Source organism: Tetrahymena thermophila (assembly GCF_000189635.1).
Source record: "Tetrahymena thermophila SB210 genomic scaffold scf_8254393, whole genome shotgun sequence".
In the NCBI taxonomy this organism is placed as follows: domain Eukaryota; phylum Ciliophora; class Oligohymenophorea; order Hymenostomatida; family Tetrahymenidae; genus Tetrahymena; species Tetrahymena thermophila.
In genome coordinates this window covers 1-15,589 of record NW_002476176.1, presented here as the reverse complement: position 1 = coordinate 15,589, position 15,589 = coordinate 1, and the positions used below count along the sequence as shown (strand labels likewise).

At 20.9% G+C, this 15,589-nt stretch overlaps 5 protein-coding genes across 5 annotated transcripts; 2 read left to right on the top strand and 3 right to left on the bottom strand. All coding sequences in view use genetic code 6, as the record gives it.

Moving 5' to 3' along the window:
* Positions 1–714: 714 nt before the first annotated feature.
* On the bottom strand, positions 715–1,176 carry TTHERM_01289040 (LysM domain protein; the record flags this gene model as incomplete). Its single annotated transcript, XM_001029806.1, has 1 exon — positions 715–1,176. The coding sequence occupies one exon, from the start codon at positions 1,174–1,176 to the stop codon at positions 715–717; it is 462 nt and encodes a 153-aa protein (XP_001029806.1).
* Positions 1,177–1,817: 641 nt separating this feature from the next.
* Positions 1,818–2,420, bottom strand: TTHERM_01289030 (glutathione S-transferase, amine-terminal domain protein; the record flags this gene model as incomplete). Its single annotated transcript, XM_001029805.1, has 1 exon — positions 1,818–2,420. One exon carries the CDS (start codon positions 2,418–2,420, stop codon positions 1,818–1,820), a length of 603 nt encoding a protein of 200 aa, XP_001029805.1.
* Positions 2,421–4,253: 1,833 nt separating this feature from the next.
* On the top strand, positions 4,254–8,730 carry TTHERM_01289020 (hypothetical protein; the record flags this gene model as incomplete). Its single annotated transcript, XM_001029804.2, has 7 exons — positions 4,254–4,351; positions 4,414–4,523; positions 4,578–4,664; positions 4,713–5,849; positions 6,069–7,993; positions 8,372–8,625; positions 8,682–8,730. The coding sequence occupies exons 1-7, from the start codon at positions 4,347–4,349 to the stop codon at positions 8,728–8,730; spliced, it is 3,567 nt and encodes a 1,188-aa protein (XP_001029804.2). The 5' UTR covers positions 4,254–4,346.
* Positions 8,731–9,492: 762 nt separating this feature from the next.
* Positions 9,493–10,587, bottom strand: TTHERM_01289010 (serine/threonine protein phosphatase 2A; the record flags this gene model as incomplete). The annotated part of the gene is made up of 3 exons (XM_001029803.3): positions 9,493–9,666; positions 9,741–10,124; positions 10,231–10,587. 3 exons carry the CDS (start codon positions 10,585–10,587, stop codon positions 9,493–9,495), a joined length of 915 nt encoding a protein of 304 aa, XP_001029803.1.
* Positions 10,588–12,044: 1,457 nt separating this feature from the next.
* Positions 12,045–15,261, top strand: TTHERM_01288990 (cyclic nucleotide-binding domain protein, putative; the record flags this gene model as incomplete). The annotated part of the gene is made up of 10 exons (XM_001029801.3): positions 12,045–12,083; positions 12,141–12,190; positions 12,827–12,916; positions 13,169–13,281; positions 13,333–13,495; positions 13,747–13,836; positions 14,044–14,262; positions 14,515–14,604; positions 14,858–14,947; positions 15,180–15,261. 10 exons carry the CDS (start codon positions 12,045–12,047, stop codon positions 15,259–15,261), a joined length of 1,026 nt encoding a protein of 341 aa, XP_001029801.3.
* Positions 15,262–15,589: the final 328 nt, after the last annotated feature.

Below are 15,589 nucleotides of genomic sequence, written 5' to 3'. Positions count from 1 at the left end.
AGCAATTAGCTATTTTAAAAATATGAAGAGATAAAATTTTGAGATGGAAACTATTTTATTGATTAATTTCTTTCTATTCAATTAGAATTCTTTTTTGATGGTTAATATATTTTTATCTCACAAATAAATAATTTATAGATTATTTTTTCTGATAAGGTCTTAATTTAAAAAAATTTATGTTTCAAATTGTCATAATTTATATCTTTTCTAAATAGAAAGCATAAATTTTTCAAAAATAGTTTGTTTAAGCACCTCAATTAAAACTTTAAATTGAAAAAATTATTTAAATTATTGAATTTCATCAAATTATTTAATGGGTATTGAGTAAATAGATGGAATATTTGCTTTGATATATAATTAATCCTAATTAATAAAATATTATTTTATTAATTTAAAATTAAATGAATACAATAATAATAAAAAATTTAATTTTTTGTCTATATATATATAATTCAATAAGATTAAAATAAAGCTTATTTTTTACATAATTTGAATTCCATCCATCATACTTTTAACACAAAAACAATTTTATGTAAGCAATATGAAGTTTAAGTTTTCAAATATTTTTCATTTTTGAGAATATTTATAATTAAGCAAGATGAAATTTAATTATTCTTTTTTATATAGTTTGAATTTAATTGTACTTTTAACAAAAAAAAAAATTTGTTTTATGCAAATTGTATGAAAATATACATACATACACTCATAAATATTTCATTTTTGAAAACAATCGATTAATTTGTTAAAACCATAATTAATAAATGATGAGATATAATCATAAACTATTGCCCATAAATGGCTTTTTCCTAAAACCTAGTAGACTCCCCAAATATTTATACTAAAATTTGCATCAAGACATTTCCTGGCACAGAAAACTCCAATTTCATTCTTGGTAATGGATCCGCCATTAACGAAAAAAAGAAGAACATCTAATATAAGGCCATAATAAAATTTAGTGATACAAAAGCAAGATATCAGGTCGTATATTTCAACAATTACTCTAACAAACAGCTTATTAGGAACTATAATTTTCTAGCCAACTTTGATAAGTTTTGGATTTTTTATTGTCTCTTTGTTCATTACTTCTAAAAATCTCCAATTAAGTCCACAATCTTTTCCAATTTTCCATAAAGTGTCTCCTTATCTTACTTCATGTACAGATGTTAAAGATTCCATTTCTTTTTTATTTTTTTGATTTTATTATAGAGTTTTGTATAATTTAATTATGTTTCGAAATAAATGTTTTGCTGATGATTTAAATCAAATTTTTTAGATTTACTCAATTAGAATATTTAGAATTAAGACAAGTAATAGAAAAACTATTGAGATAAAAGTATTGTATAGTTTTCATCTCTTTTTTTATTTACCAATCATTTTTTAATTAATTAAATTTCATATATATTTTTGGGATATACAAAAGAAAATAGTTTTATTTTTTGCTATAATTAAATAAACTCTTTATTATATACTGGAAAATCCCAAGTATCCTCCTCGCTTCCTCTCCCTGGCTACCCTTAAAAACTCAATTTGATAAAATTAAAACTTTGATTTTATCAAAATATTTTTACCTTAATGTTTATGTTTTGAAGTAAATAAAAATTTAAAAATATTTACTTTAAAAGAAAAAACAAACTCAATCAATTAGATAATTTTTAATTGCATTTAAATTCATAAAAAAATATGAATAAGAACCAAAAAATAAAATATAAAATACTTTTCCATTTTAAAAGCAAAATAAAATTATATTAATTGTCTTTTTTAATTAGAATCTTTTATGTATAATAATAATAATAGACTTTATTCTATTAAATATAAAATCAAACTTTACTATTATCAGAAAGATAGGCTGCTATTTAAGGAATTTGTTATATTCTTATTAAAAATGGGTCAAATGAACTTGCAAACTCAGAGTATACTTGAGGAAGGTTTTGTTTCAAAAGTAGAGCTGCAGGAAACAAATATAAATCAGCAACAGTAAAGTAACCTAGCAAATAATCTTTTTTGTTCAAATATTTATGGATGTCTTTGATTTTGGGAATGATTTGCTCATTTAGTATTTGCTGCTTTTCATCTCCTTGTTTTTGAATAAACTAGCTGAATTTTGCGTATAAATCAGAAAATAAATTTCTAATATTTCCAACAATGAATTTATCTTTTTCTTAACCTAAAAGATCATTTTTTTTGAGTTTATATACCAAATAGTCAAAAATAGTCTCAGTCTCTGTCAATTTAATGTCTCCTTCAATCAGATAAGGTAAATTAGGGAATGGTAAACCAAGAATTAACTTGTCTTTTGCATACCACTCATCAGGTTTTGAGTAATTTACTACTTCATATTAAGCACCTGCTAATTCTAGTAACAATTTAATTGGTACAAGCTTTCCAGCTGAAGCCCACTAACCAATAATAATTTTAGACATTTGAGTTTTTTAATAATTTTTGATATTTTTTTAATTCAATAATAAAAAATGATATTTATTAATTTAGTTGAGTGCTTTAAATATGCACTTTGTATTTATCTATTTTATAATTTTGTGTAAGAGTTTTATCTAAATTACACTTTAATTGCTTAAATTACAATTAAAATTTTCTAATTAAAAATTCTTTATTCTTTAGAATTCTATTAAAGTTCTATGGTTTGTAAATTAGTTAGATTTAATTATCATCATAAGTAAATTACAAAATTTAAAAAAATATGTTGTTTTTATTACATGTACAGCATTGTTTTTTTATTTATTTTATAAAAATAAATTTTTTTAAATAAAAAGATATTAAGTAATAAGTAAATAAATATTCACAAAAAGGATTAATTGTAATATAATTTAATTACATAAATTATAATTCCAAAAAAAGCATAATTTATAAAAATTAAATAAAATTATAAAATTCTAATAAAATTAATATATAATTAAACAATATTTTAATATAAAAGAAGAATAATTAATTAAAAACTTTGGAGATTTTTTAAAACATTTAATAAATTAATTTTAAATAAAAATAATAGATTTAATTTTTTTTTTAATCATTTAAACGATAAAATAATACTTTAAATTTTTAAAAAAAAATAATTACAAAATATGTTTTTGAAAAATACTTAAATTTAAAATAAGAAAGCTTTAATTTAATAAATATTTTAATTAAATTCAAAACTATTTATTAAAGTACAAAAAAATAAATATGATAAGTTTTATAATTTTTAACTTATTTTGAAAGAAAATATTTTTGATAGATTTAATTTTTTTTTAATCATTTGAAAGATAAAATAATACTTTAAATTTTTTAAACAAAATGATTACAAAATAAATCTTTGAAAAATACTTAAATTTAAAATAAGAAAGCTTTAATTTAATAAATATTTTAACTAAATTCAAAACTATTTATTAAAATACAAAAAATAAATATTATAAGTTTCATAATTAATTTTTAACTTATTTTGAAAAGAAGATATTTTTGTTTATGTTTTATATTAAGTATTTTTTTAAATTATGTTTTAGAAAATTTGTTAATATCTCAATCAAGTCATTTGTTAATCTAGATTATTTAATTTAAGAGATAATAGAACAAGTTGAGCAGAACATATATTATATGTTAATACTGCTTACTGATTTGTTTTTTTCTTATATTTTTTCCATCTTCGTATATAAAAAATTATTTTATATTATTATTAAAATGTGTGATACTTTTTTAATTTATCTAAATTCAGTTTGAGTTGGATTTAAAATTTATGAAAGTATGAAGAAATACATTTATTTTTGCATATAAATTATTTGGATTAAAAAGCATAACAAATAAATTCATAATAAAAAAATAAAAATTTAATTAAGAAAAAAATAAAATCTTCAAATTATTTATTGGTGAAGAAATATTTGAAAAAATTATTTTTTTATGTCATGATAAGATGTAAAAAAAATATGTAATAGATTTTGTTTATTGTTAGAATGAATTATTTTTATGTTGTCTAAAAATTAATTACTGAATAATTTATTTTTTCAGTGCATTTTTTTAAAGAAAAAAAGATATTCATTTCTTATTATAAATTAAAACGACTACATGCACACATACATACATAATTTAATTTTGGTTAAAATCAATCTTTGATTTTCAAACTTTGATATTATTGTTATTGCATTATAATTGAGCTGGTAATAAAAATTATTTAGATTTAGAAATACTTGTGTGTGATTTTTTTTTAGAATTTGAAAAAGATTAACTATTAATAAATTAATAAATATCTAAGATTATTTTAAAAATCAAACAAATTTGATAAAGTAGTCTAAAGTAGTTAGTTAATTAATTATATATATATATATAGTAAACTTTAAGATTCAAACAAAGATTTCAATTTAATGGCGTATAAATAACCATAAATTTATTCTTGATTGTGTTAAATTATTTAAATTATTGTTATAATAGTCAAGCAGTACCTGGAAGTAGAAAGAATTTATAGTCTTAATTAGTTAATTAGGAGATCATCTTTAAAATAGATGGTGAAGTTATTGATTAAAAGGAAAAAAAAGATATCTGTAATTTATTTTAATAGCTGCTATTTCAATCTAAACATAATTTTATTTTTTCAGAATATCCTAGATAATTGAAATTTTCTACACTCAAATCTAAAGGATTTTACAACAGATCTGCCTCAGTGGATAGATTGAGATCAAGAAGTATGCTCTTTTAATTTAATTTTAAACATCCTAAAATATTATTAAAAGGTAATTTAAAATTAAGTGATGATGAATTAAATAATTCAACGAAATCAAATACGACTAAAGAGAGTCATAAGGAAAAATAAAATGAAGATAGTATTAAAAAAAGTAAATAAATAAAACAAAGTGAAAGGAGAACAAGGAAAGAAGTAGAGTTAGATTAATCAGATGATTTGAATGTTAAAAAGAGATAAATTAGTTAAAAGTAATAAATTTCTCCTCCTAATCAAAGACTTAGAAGCAGATCTTAAAAAGATGAGGAATAAGATTAAAAGCCATAAAAAAGAGGAAGAAGTATCTCTCTTCCTCAAAGAAAAAAATCAATTAAACCTGCTAAAATTGAGGTTGTTGATTAGTCAAGTGATACAGATGGACATCTTTGTGAGTGCTGTGTTATTGATTAGTTTGATCCTAACAGAATTTTAAAGAATAAACACCACGGAGCTGATGATGTTTATAGTGATTCTGTTGAATCAGATTCTTCCTGTGACTCATATTGTGCAAAAGTGCTTGCTGAAGTTGCTGCAAAAGAAGTCTATGATCCCTCTAAAATTCATATGATATTAAATACTAAGCAATTTAAAGAGGATCAGTATTACTAAAAGTAAGAGCTTATCAATTAATAAAATGAATTTCTAAGATAGTAATAAGAATATCAGTATATGTAATAGCAATAAATGCAATCTAAATAGAGAAATTCTTCAATTAATGCCAGATAGAGATAATCTCAAATGGCACAATAAACTAATCAGCAATAAGATTCAGCTAAATTTTAACAGTATCATGGTTACCAGTCTTAAACACAACCTTCATCAGCTCAAAAACAAAGTTAGCATGGAATGTCCTCAAATTAATAAATGGATAATCTTAAAGATAGTTAATAAAAATCTTAATAATAAAATTCATAAATAAAAAGCAAATAATAAAATATTTAATCAAAAACGTTCAATTAAAATATTGAAAAGCATCAAAAAAGTAAGAGTGTGCATTCATTAAAGATTTAAGAAAACTATATGTAGCAGCATCTTCCAGAGATTCTTTAATCTAGACCAGTACCTTAAATGGAACCTGCTCCTAAAGACAAATATAAAATATAAGAACTTATTGAGGAAATGATTAAATAAAATAACAGAATTTATAAAGGTAACCAAAAAAATATTTTTTATACAAAAATGAAATATTATTTTTAACGAATATTTTCAAATTCAAATTAAGGTTTTATGGAAAATATTTAGGTTTTTAAATATTTTAATTTGCTTTGAAGATTTGAATTAAATCTAATTTTTTTATTTTGCCTTTATTGATTAATATAGCAAAAGTAATTTGTTTGTATTGAAGAAATATTTTTTTGTATTTAAATAGCTGAAATGTAAAAATCTTTTCAAGATAAACTTGAGTAGAAGTAAGCTGAGATTTAAAGAAGGGAAAATTTAAAGGAGAGAATCAAATTTATTTAGAGGAAACACAGAGAATAATTTTTAAAAAAGTAATAGGAAAAGGAAATGCAGAATTATGAAGATGAAGAATAAAAAAAATTACACGAATACTAGTGGGGTTTAGATTAAAGGAAATTTAATCCAGATATGACAAAATTTACTTCTAAAGATAAGGCTAGAGTGAAGAAAGATTAAAATTTAGATGAGTATTTTAGAGAGTTTATTGATAAAGTTAGAGAAAAAATTAAAAAAAGAAAGTAGCTCCTTAAAAAGGAGACCATGAAAAGATCTTTAAGCTCTAAGAAGTTGTTTTTAGAAAAAGATAAAAAAAAGCAAGAAAAGCTTTGGAACAGTGTTGTACCCAAAGAATCTGCTAAGAAGAAAAAAAATGAAGATGAATTTGATGAGCTATTCTAATAGAAAAAATAAAAGGAGATTGAAAAATAACAACAAATTTTGCAAGAGAGAAAATAGAAGTATTCTACTAAGAACAAGAGAGATTTGTCTAATTTAGAAAAAGAAAAAGTTATTGAAGAACGAGGTAATCGAGCCTTGTCTTAAATTTAGAAAGAAAAGAAGGAAAAAGAAAATAATAAAAAGAAGATAAAAAAGATGCTCAAAGAAATTCAGTAAAAGGCTAAGAAATAATTAGAAAAAGCAAAAAAGAGAGAGTTTAATACACTTTCAGAGATGAATTTTGAATTTTCAGGATATGAAGATTCTCCTAACTAGAGTAGATAAGATGTTCAAAAGAAAAGAGTAAACAAATCTGTTTCTGATAAAGAAAACAGGTAAATTTATTCATAGAAATCTGTTGAATTAAAGCAAAAACAGAATACATAAAACAAGTCTCATTAAAGCATATAAAATACAGCATCAAAAAATAAAAAGTAAAATGAAAAACAATCTGGCTAGAAACCTTAATAAACACTGTCCTAGCAGTCTATATAATAGAAAAAGGAAAAATAACAAAAGGCTGAGCAAATTAAAGAATAAGAAATCTAAGAGCAGTATCATAAAAATGATTCTAAATCAAAGGAACGTTAAAAAATAAATGAGTATGATGAATTAGAGGAGGAGAAAGAAATAGATTAAAGCTAATATGAAAAAATATAAGAGGAAAATAGAGAGAAAGAGTAAAAAGTTAACCAACTTGTGGGAAGCATGAGTTTAAAGAATATAAAGATTAAATCTAATCTTCCTTAGCCTCATTAAAGTGAGATAAGTCAAATAGGTAATGTTACAGGTTAGACAAATACTCAAGAACTTCCTGATGATTTTGTTGAAAAAATATTTACAACAGCAGAAATGAAAGATTTGCCAAAAGAATTTATATTTTCTTAACAAAAAAAAGAATAAAAGTTAACAGGTGGAGATTTCAAGAAATTTGAAAGAGAAATTTAAAATCAAATATATAAAAAAAATGAAAAACCTATTTATCATCATGTAAACCAAGTGAAACCTCAACTAAAAAGTGAAATAAATGTTCAGAAACAAAACATACCCTTAAGTATAAAAGAAGAAAAGGCTAGGATAAATAATTTTGAAAAGAAATCTAGCAAACCTTCCCAGCATCTTTTACAAGGAGAAATAGTTTACAAAGAAAGCAAATATGAAGGAGTAAGAGAAATAAAGCACGTTCCACCAAAACCTAGATAAATATCTCAAGAAGAATATAAGAAAAAGCAGGAAGAAATGAATAAAGTCAAAATTATAGAACCTGCTATTCCTCCAATTGAGCTAAGAAGAAGAAATGAAAAGTAAAAAAGTATAAAAGAAAAGTACCTTGAAGAATATAACTCAATAATGAAAGATGAATAAAGGCTTAAAGACCAATAAATCAGAAAATAAGTAAATCTTATTTAAATACACACAAACAATAAAAAAGATATTCATTTTTTTGCAGGAAAATAATTTACTTTTAATTTTCAACAAAAAAAAACAATTGAAATAAGTAAATTTTATGAGTTTAACTTTAAAAAAATGTTCAAAGAAATAAATAATTTTGATTTACTTAAGAATTGTCTTCTTAAAATAAATTATAAAAATCTTGTCTAAATATTTTTATTGTTTAGAAGATTTCTTTTAAAAATTCCTATTAATTTTAATTTAAAATAAACAAAATAAAAAATTTTTCTTAATAAAAAATAAATGATTTTGCTTTCACAAAAAAAAATTACAAATATAAATTGAATTATATAAGTAAATATTAATTAACAATAAATGTAGTAATAATATATCTTGGCTCATGATCTAGAAGATGATATGTTTGAAATGGCTTAAAAAGCAGTTTATGATGAAATTAAGTAGAAGAAAGCCTAACAATAAAAAGAAGTTAAAAAGACATTTGGTTTTAAAGATGAAGACAGCGACTAAGAGCTTTATGCTTAAGGTGTGGATGAGTATGAAAAAGCTCGTGGATAGATACTTCCTGATGTTCTTAAAAATATTAATAAGACTAACTTTGCAAGCATAATATTTAAGTATATTCAATAATTTCATTATTTTACACATATTAATAAATATATTTTTGAAAAAGATAAAAGCAAAGCAAAAGTTCTTAAAATTAGGAGAGCGGTAAAAAATGAATTTGTTTGCTATAAATTGATAAAAGTCATTATTTTTTAACATAAAAAGCAAATTTATGTAAACAATAATTTCAAAATTACATCATAATTTTCACTTTTTTGTATCTTGTTTGTAAAATCAGTTTAAATAAAAACCTTAATTTAAATCTTGAAAAGCCTATATTTATTTGTATCTAAAATATTTAAAATTTTGCTTTTATATTTGTTATCATTAAAATATATTTTCTATTTTTTAACAATATTTATCAGCAATTTAACTTAAAAGTAAAGACTTAAGATTAAATTAGAGAATAAAAGCTTTTTAATAAAGCATTTTATGAAAATATTTTTTTAAATTTGCTTACACAATAACTAGTACTGCCTCCCTTCTCTAAGTTTCAGTAAAAACATAACTAAAATAAATTTTGAAACAAAATTATTTCATTATGCTATTTAAAGTATCTTAGTTTTAAAATAAAAAGATAGTTTTCAATGAAAAAATATATTTTGATTAATCCATTTTAAATAATTTTCTTAACTAATGTTTTAACATAAACGATATCTTAACTAATAAAATCATGATATTGTTATAGATATAACTAGCAAAAATTATATAAATTTTAATAATTTTTAAAAATTAAATAAATAGATAATAAATATTAAATAAAAAAATAATTTCAAATTTTATGTTACTTGTTAATAATTAATTTGAATAGTGAGTGATAATTAATTGATATTATGATTATTTTTATTAATTAAAAAATACATATTTATTTATATAAATCATAAGAAGTATGGAAGAAGAGATTTTGGGTTTATTTATTTTGAAGCATCTGTGACAGCATTAAATGTTTCGAATTTTTATTCTAAATTTTCATCTAATTTTAAAATAGCAGCTATGTTACCACATCTGTAGCAGTAGTTTGGAGCACTCCAAACTGTGACAAGGTTTTTATCCTATTTTTTAATACAAATTTCATTTTAATTTACTTTATTGCTTTATGACATAGAAAAAAAGTAATATGTATTACAGGGAACCAATATTAATAGCCTTGCTCTACAAGCTAGTGAGCACGAGCTATTAATTACAGGCCATTTAGGTGATTAAACTCCTTTGTAACTTAAGCTCCAAATAACCAGCCAGCACCTCTTGAATTAATAGCCCAATTCGAAATATCTTCAGGGTCACTCCACATTAAATCACAAAAAGGTCCATCATGAGGAATTTCTACCTTTCTTTCAATTATTCTAATTTAATCAATAGTCTTAATTTCTGGAGAGAGACCGCCATGTATGCATAATACTTTACCATCTACAATTGCACCTAATGGAAGATAGTCGAAGACATCTGTGCAGTACTTCCATGGGTTAGAATTACCATATTTTCTTACTACTTCATCATGGAAACCATAAACCTTTTTAATATTTGAATTTAAATGTTAATTAAATATACTCTCGCTCAATATTAATATATATTTATATATAATATCCGCATTTATAGAATATATTCATATATATTACTTGTGTAATTTATCTTGACTCGTGATTGCCTCTTAATAATGTAATATGCTAAGGATATTTAATTTTTAAACATATCAAGTATTCAAGAGTTTCTACAGAATTATAACCTCTATCCACAAAATCGCCAATGAATATGTAATTAGAATTAGGAATTTCATCTCCAACTCTAAATAATTCTAATAAATCATAAAATTATCCATGGATATCACCACAAATAATCACAGGAGATCTAACTGGTTAAACGTTTGACTCTTCAATAAGAATCTCTTTGGCTTTTTCACAAATTAATCTTAAATCTCTTTCAGGAAGACATTTACCTTCCTTCAAAGTTTATAAGTAATCATCTATATTCTTCATTTTAAACCTACTACAATTTATTTATTTACAAAAACTATTTAAGTATATTTATTAATTTAATTTAATTTTTTGTTTATTTATTTTTTGTTTTTAACAAACTCTGAAAAATATAAAGCTATCTATTTAAAGATAATTTATCCAGTCAAGCTAGAAATCAAGGATTTTATTTTTTTAAACTAAATTTTGAAAAATAGTTCAATCACAATTTAATAGAAAATCAATATCATTTACCAGAATCCATAAAAAATATAGATAGTAATATTTTAAACAAATATTTGTGCAATATTTATTACTAAAATTAAATCAATTTTAATCTAATATAATTTTTTTTAAAGACATTAATGATTAAATATTTAATAAACTAATCAATAAACAAAGAAATAAATCAAATATTTTTTATATTTTTATTTTAAAGATATTTAATGATTATATTTCAAATATAATAAAACACTCAACTAATAAAAATTAATTAATGTTTTTATCATATAAATTATCATTTTTAATTAGTGATTTTTTCTCTTTAACATTAAATAAACTGTAGACAAGATTGCTACAATAATTTAAATAATTTATAAAACAGTTTTTTTTAGATAGCAAGATTATAAATTTAGCTTTTTAATCTTATTTTTAAAATTATGCTTTTTAATAATTTTTAGAGAATAAGTTTTAAAATTTGGTTTGCTTAAGAAAATATTATATCTTAATTGAAAAAAGGATTTTAATTCTTAAATAATAAATAAACAATTTAAATAATGTGAAGTAAAATAATATTCGTTTAATTTTAAACAAAATTAAGATGCCTAAATGAAAACCACCAAAAATTGGAAAAAATATTGAATATTGTATTTGAACGCTTTTTATACTATATATTTATATATTAAATACAATTTATGAATTTTATTGAATCTTGCATTTACATACTTTTTCATAAATACTTTTATTTATTTTTTTTATTTTAAATTAAGCATAATCCAGGTATTAAAATATAATGCAATTCAGTTCATCATATTTTAATACCTGGATTAGCAATAAATAAAAAATATATTTCATAATAAGTCAGGCAAACCATGAAATTTTTGTATGGCATCTTGCTATAATTAGAGATATTACAAATATTCCTAAAATTACAGAGCTAAAACAGAAAAATCTACTTATAAACATTATTTTTATAATATTTTAGAACATTAACTACTAGATTTTTTTCAAATATGACTAAATAAATAACTGGTCATCTCTAATTCCTACTATATATATTTTTAAGTATATGTTTTAAATACAAATATTAATTTTAAATAGTGAATGTTAAATTAATTTTCTGTGATATCTCTTCATAAAACCAAATATATAAATTAATATTTGATAATTAATTATTATATTTATTTGTTCTTTTTAACCATTTATTATTAATTAATAAAATTTCATAAATTGCTATTCAATATTTTTGAAAAAAAAAATAAATGATATAATAGATTAAATATTACGAAGAATTAGAAGAAGTAATTATTAATTTTTTAATTAATATCCTTTAAATTTATATAAATTAATAAAAAAAGTTTAAAAGCTCTTCACTTTTATCTCATTAGGTTCTCCATATTAATTTGAGGTATATTTAATTAAAAAAATTACTTTTATTATTATAGAAATTATCATCATTGTTATTGATTTTTATTAAAACTAAAATTTTTTATTTTAACTTAACTTAACTTAATTTTTTTTTTTTTTTTTTTATTATTTGATATATTTTCTTCATTTTTTGCTATTAAAACTTACACTTAATAAAAGCTATTTATTTGTTTTACATTGTAATATTTTTAAATATAAAAGTTAATTTAAAACATTAAAATTCTTTTAATTTATTTGATTTGTTTTCCTTTTACTTTTTTTTATGATTTCTTATTTTTTCATTCTTTGTTAATTTTATTAATTTTTAATTAATCTTATTATTTCATACCTTTTCTTCATTTTTTCCTCCTAATTAACTAGAGTGAAATACCTATTTAATTTATATTTTAATAAAATTATAAATAAAGCTAATTTTTATTTTTAATTATAAAGCTCTTTTTTCTTTTTCTTTTTATTGTGCTTGCTTTTTTTTGTTCTTTCTTTGTTAATTTAGCTCATCATTTTATTTTCAACTTTTGCTTTTATTATTTATTTCTTATTATTTCATATTTTTTCTTCATTTTTTCCTTCTAATTTATTATTTAATGATATATTTTTTCTTCACTATTTAAAAAAGGCTTAATTCAATTGATGATGAAGGTGTATCAGGCTTAGGTTCTGCTTTAGTAAATTGCATTAATCTCTCAAATTTGACACTTTACCTTGGGTAAAAACAGTTTATTTCTTTTGGATTGTGATATTTTTAATTATAAAAACTAATTAAAAACAATAAAGCTCTTTTTTCTTTTTCTTTTTATTGTGCTTGCTTTTTTTTGTTCTTTCTTTGTTAATTTAGCTCATCATTTTATTTTCAACTTTTGCTTTTATTATTTATTTCTTATTATTTCATATTTTTTCTTCATTTTTTCCTTCTAATTTATTATTTAATGATATATTTTTTCTTCACTATTTAAAAAAGGTATAATTATATTGGTGATAGAATAGAATAGAAATACTCGCACATATAAATGCACTCAGAATACAACTTAAAATTAATTTTTATAATGTTTATATATTTATTTATTTAATTATGTAGCTATTATCGAATTATTTTAAATTCACCAATTTTTAAATAATATACAGCATATCAGTGGTATGCTTTAGCTCGTTTATTGCGTTTAACTCGTTTATATCGTTTAGCTCGTTTTTTGGAAAGTTTTTTTTAAATTGGTGCAATTGGTGCATCAGGCTTAGGTTCCTCTTTAGCAAATTGCATTAATCTCTCAAATTTGACACTTGAGCTTAGGTAAAAACAGTTTATTTGTTTTGGATTATGATATTTAAATTATAAAAGCTAATTAAAAACAATAAAGCTCTTTTTTCTTTTTGTTTTTATTGTGCTTGCTTTTTTTTGTTCTTACTTTGTTAATTTAGCTCATCATTTTATTTTCAACTTTTGATTTTATTAATTATTTCTAATTATTTCATATTTTTTCTTCATTTTTTCCTTCAAATTAACTATTTAATGAAATATTTTTTCTTCACTATTTAAAAAAGGTATAATTAAATTGGTGACGAAGGTGCATCAGGCTTAGGTTCTGCTTTAGCAAATTGCATTAATCTCTAAAATTTGACACTTGACCTTTAGTAAAAACAGTTTATTTGTTTTGGATTGTGATATTTTTAATTATAAAAACTTATTAAAAACAATAAAGCTCTTTTTTCTTTTTGTTTTTATTGTGCTTGCTTTTTTTTGTTCTTTCTTTGTTAATTTAGCTCATCATTTTATTTTCAACTTTTGCTTTTATTATTTATTTCTTATCATTTCATATTTTTTCTTACTATTTAAAAAAGGTCTAATTAAATTGGTGATAGAATAGAATAGAATACTCGCACATAAATATGCACTCAGAATACATCTTAAACAATTAGTTTTATAATAGTTATATATTAAATGTGTTTATATTTTTATTTTTTGACTTACTCAGAATAAATTGGTGATGAAGGTGCATCAGGCTTAGGTTCCTCTTTAGCAAATTGCATTAATCTCTCAAATTTGAACCTTGACCTTTAGTAAAAACAGTTTATTTGTTTTGGATAGTGATATTTTTAATTATAAAAACTAATTAAAAACAATAAAGCTCTTTTTTCTTTTTCTTTTAATTGTGCTTGCTTTTTTTTGTTCTTTCTTTGTTAATTTAGCTCATCATTTTATTTTCAACTTTTGCTTTTATTATTTATTTCTTATTATTTCATATTTTTTCTTCATTTTTTCCTTCAAATTAATTATTTAATGAAATATTTTTTCTTCACTATTTAAAAAAGGTCTAATTAAATTGGTGATGAAGGTGCATCAGGCTTAGGTTGTGCTTTAGCAAATTGCATTAATCTCTCAAATTTGACACTTGACCTTGAGTAAAAACAGTTTATTTGTTTTGGATAGTGATATTTTTAATTATAAAAACTAATTAAAAATAATAAAGCTCTTTTTTCTTTTTGTTTTTATTGTGCTTGCATTTTTTTTGTTCTTACTTTGTTAATTTAGCTCATCATTTTATTTTAAACTTTTGCTTTTATTATTTATTTCTTATTATTTCATATTTTTTCTTCATTTTTTCCTTCAAATTAACTATTTAATGATATATTTTTTCTTCACTATTTAAAAAAGGTCTAATTAAATTGGTGATGAAGGTGCATCAGGCTTAGGTTCTGCTTTAGCAAATTGCATTAATCTCTCAAATTTGACACTTTACCTTGGGTAAAAACAGTTTATTTGTTTTGGATTGTGATATTTTAAACTATAAAAATGAATATAAAACAAAAAGGCTTTTTGAATTTATTTGATAGCTTTATTTATTTTATTTTTTTATCTTTTTTATTCCACTAAAATTATTTTATTTATTAATTTAAAGAATAATTTTTAATTTAAAAGTTTATTCTATTTTGATATTTATTTTAAAATTTACACAAATTTATTATAAAATGTTTAGCTCAATGAATGAATCATAAGAACTCAAGGTAAAAAGCAAATGTCTTAAATCAAAAAGATTAGTTGTCTTTGATTTCTAATGATAAACAATTGGTGAAAAAAGGATGAATAAATATAAAATGTTTGAATAGTATTATATATTTTATTATATAATATTTTGAAAAAGTGTTTTTAACCTAAAATATAAATAGATAGATAGATTTTATTATTGATTTTATATTATTAAATATCATTCATATTTTTGTAAGTAAATAAATTATTTATAAAAAATGAAAAAATTAAATTTACTTAAATAAATCAAATCCTCATAAGCAAACTCTCTGATTTCTCCAAAAATGATCAATTAATTTGAAACTTTTAGTGAAATATTAAATCTTATTAAATTATATAAATGCCAAACTTTTATATGCC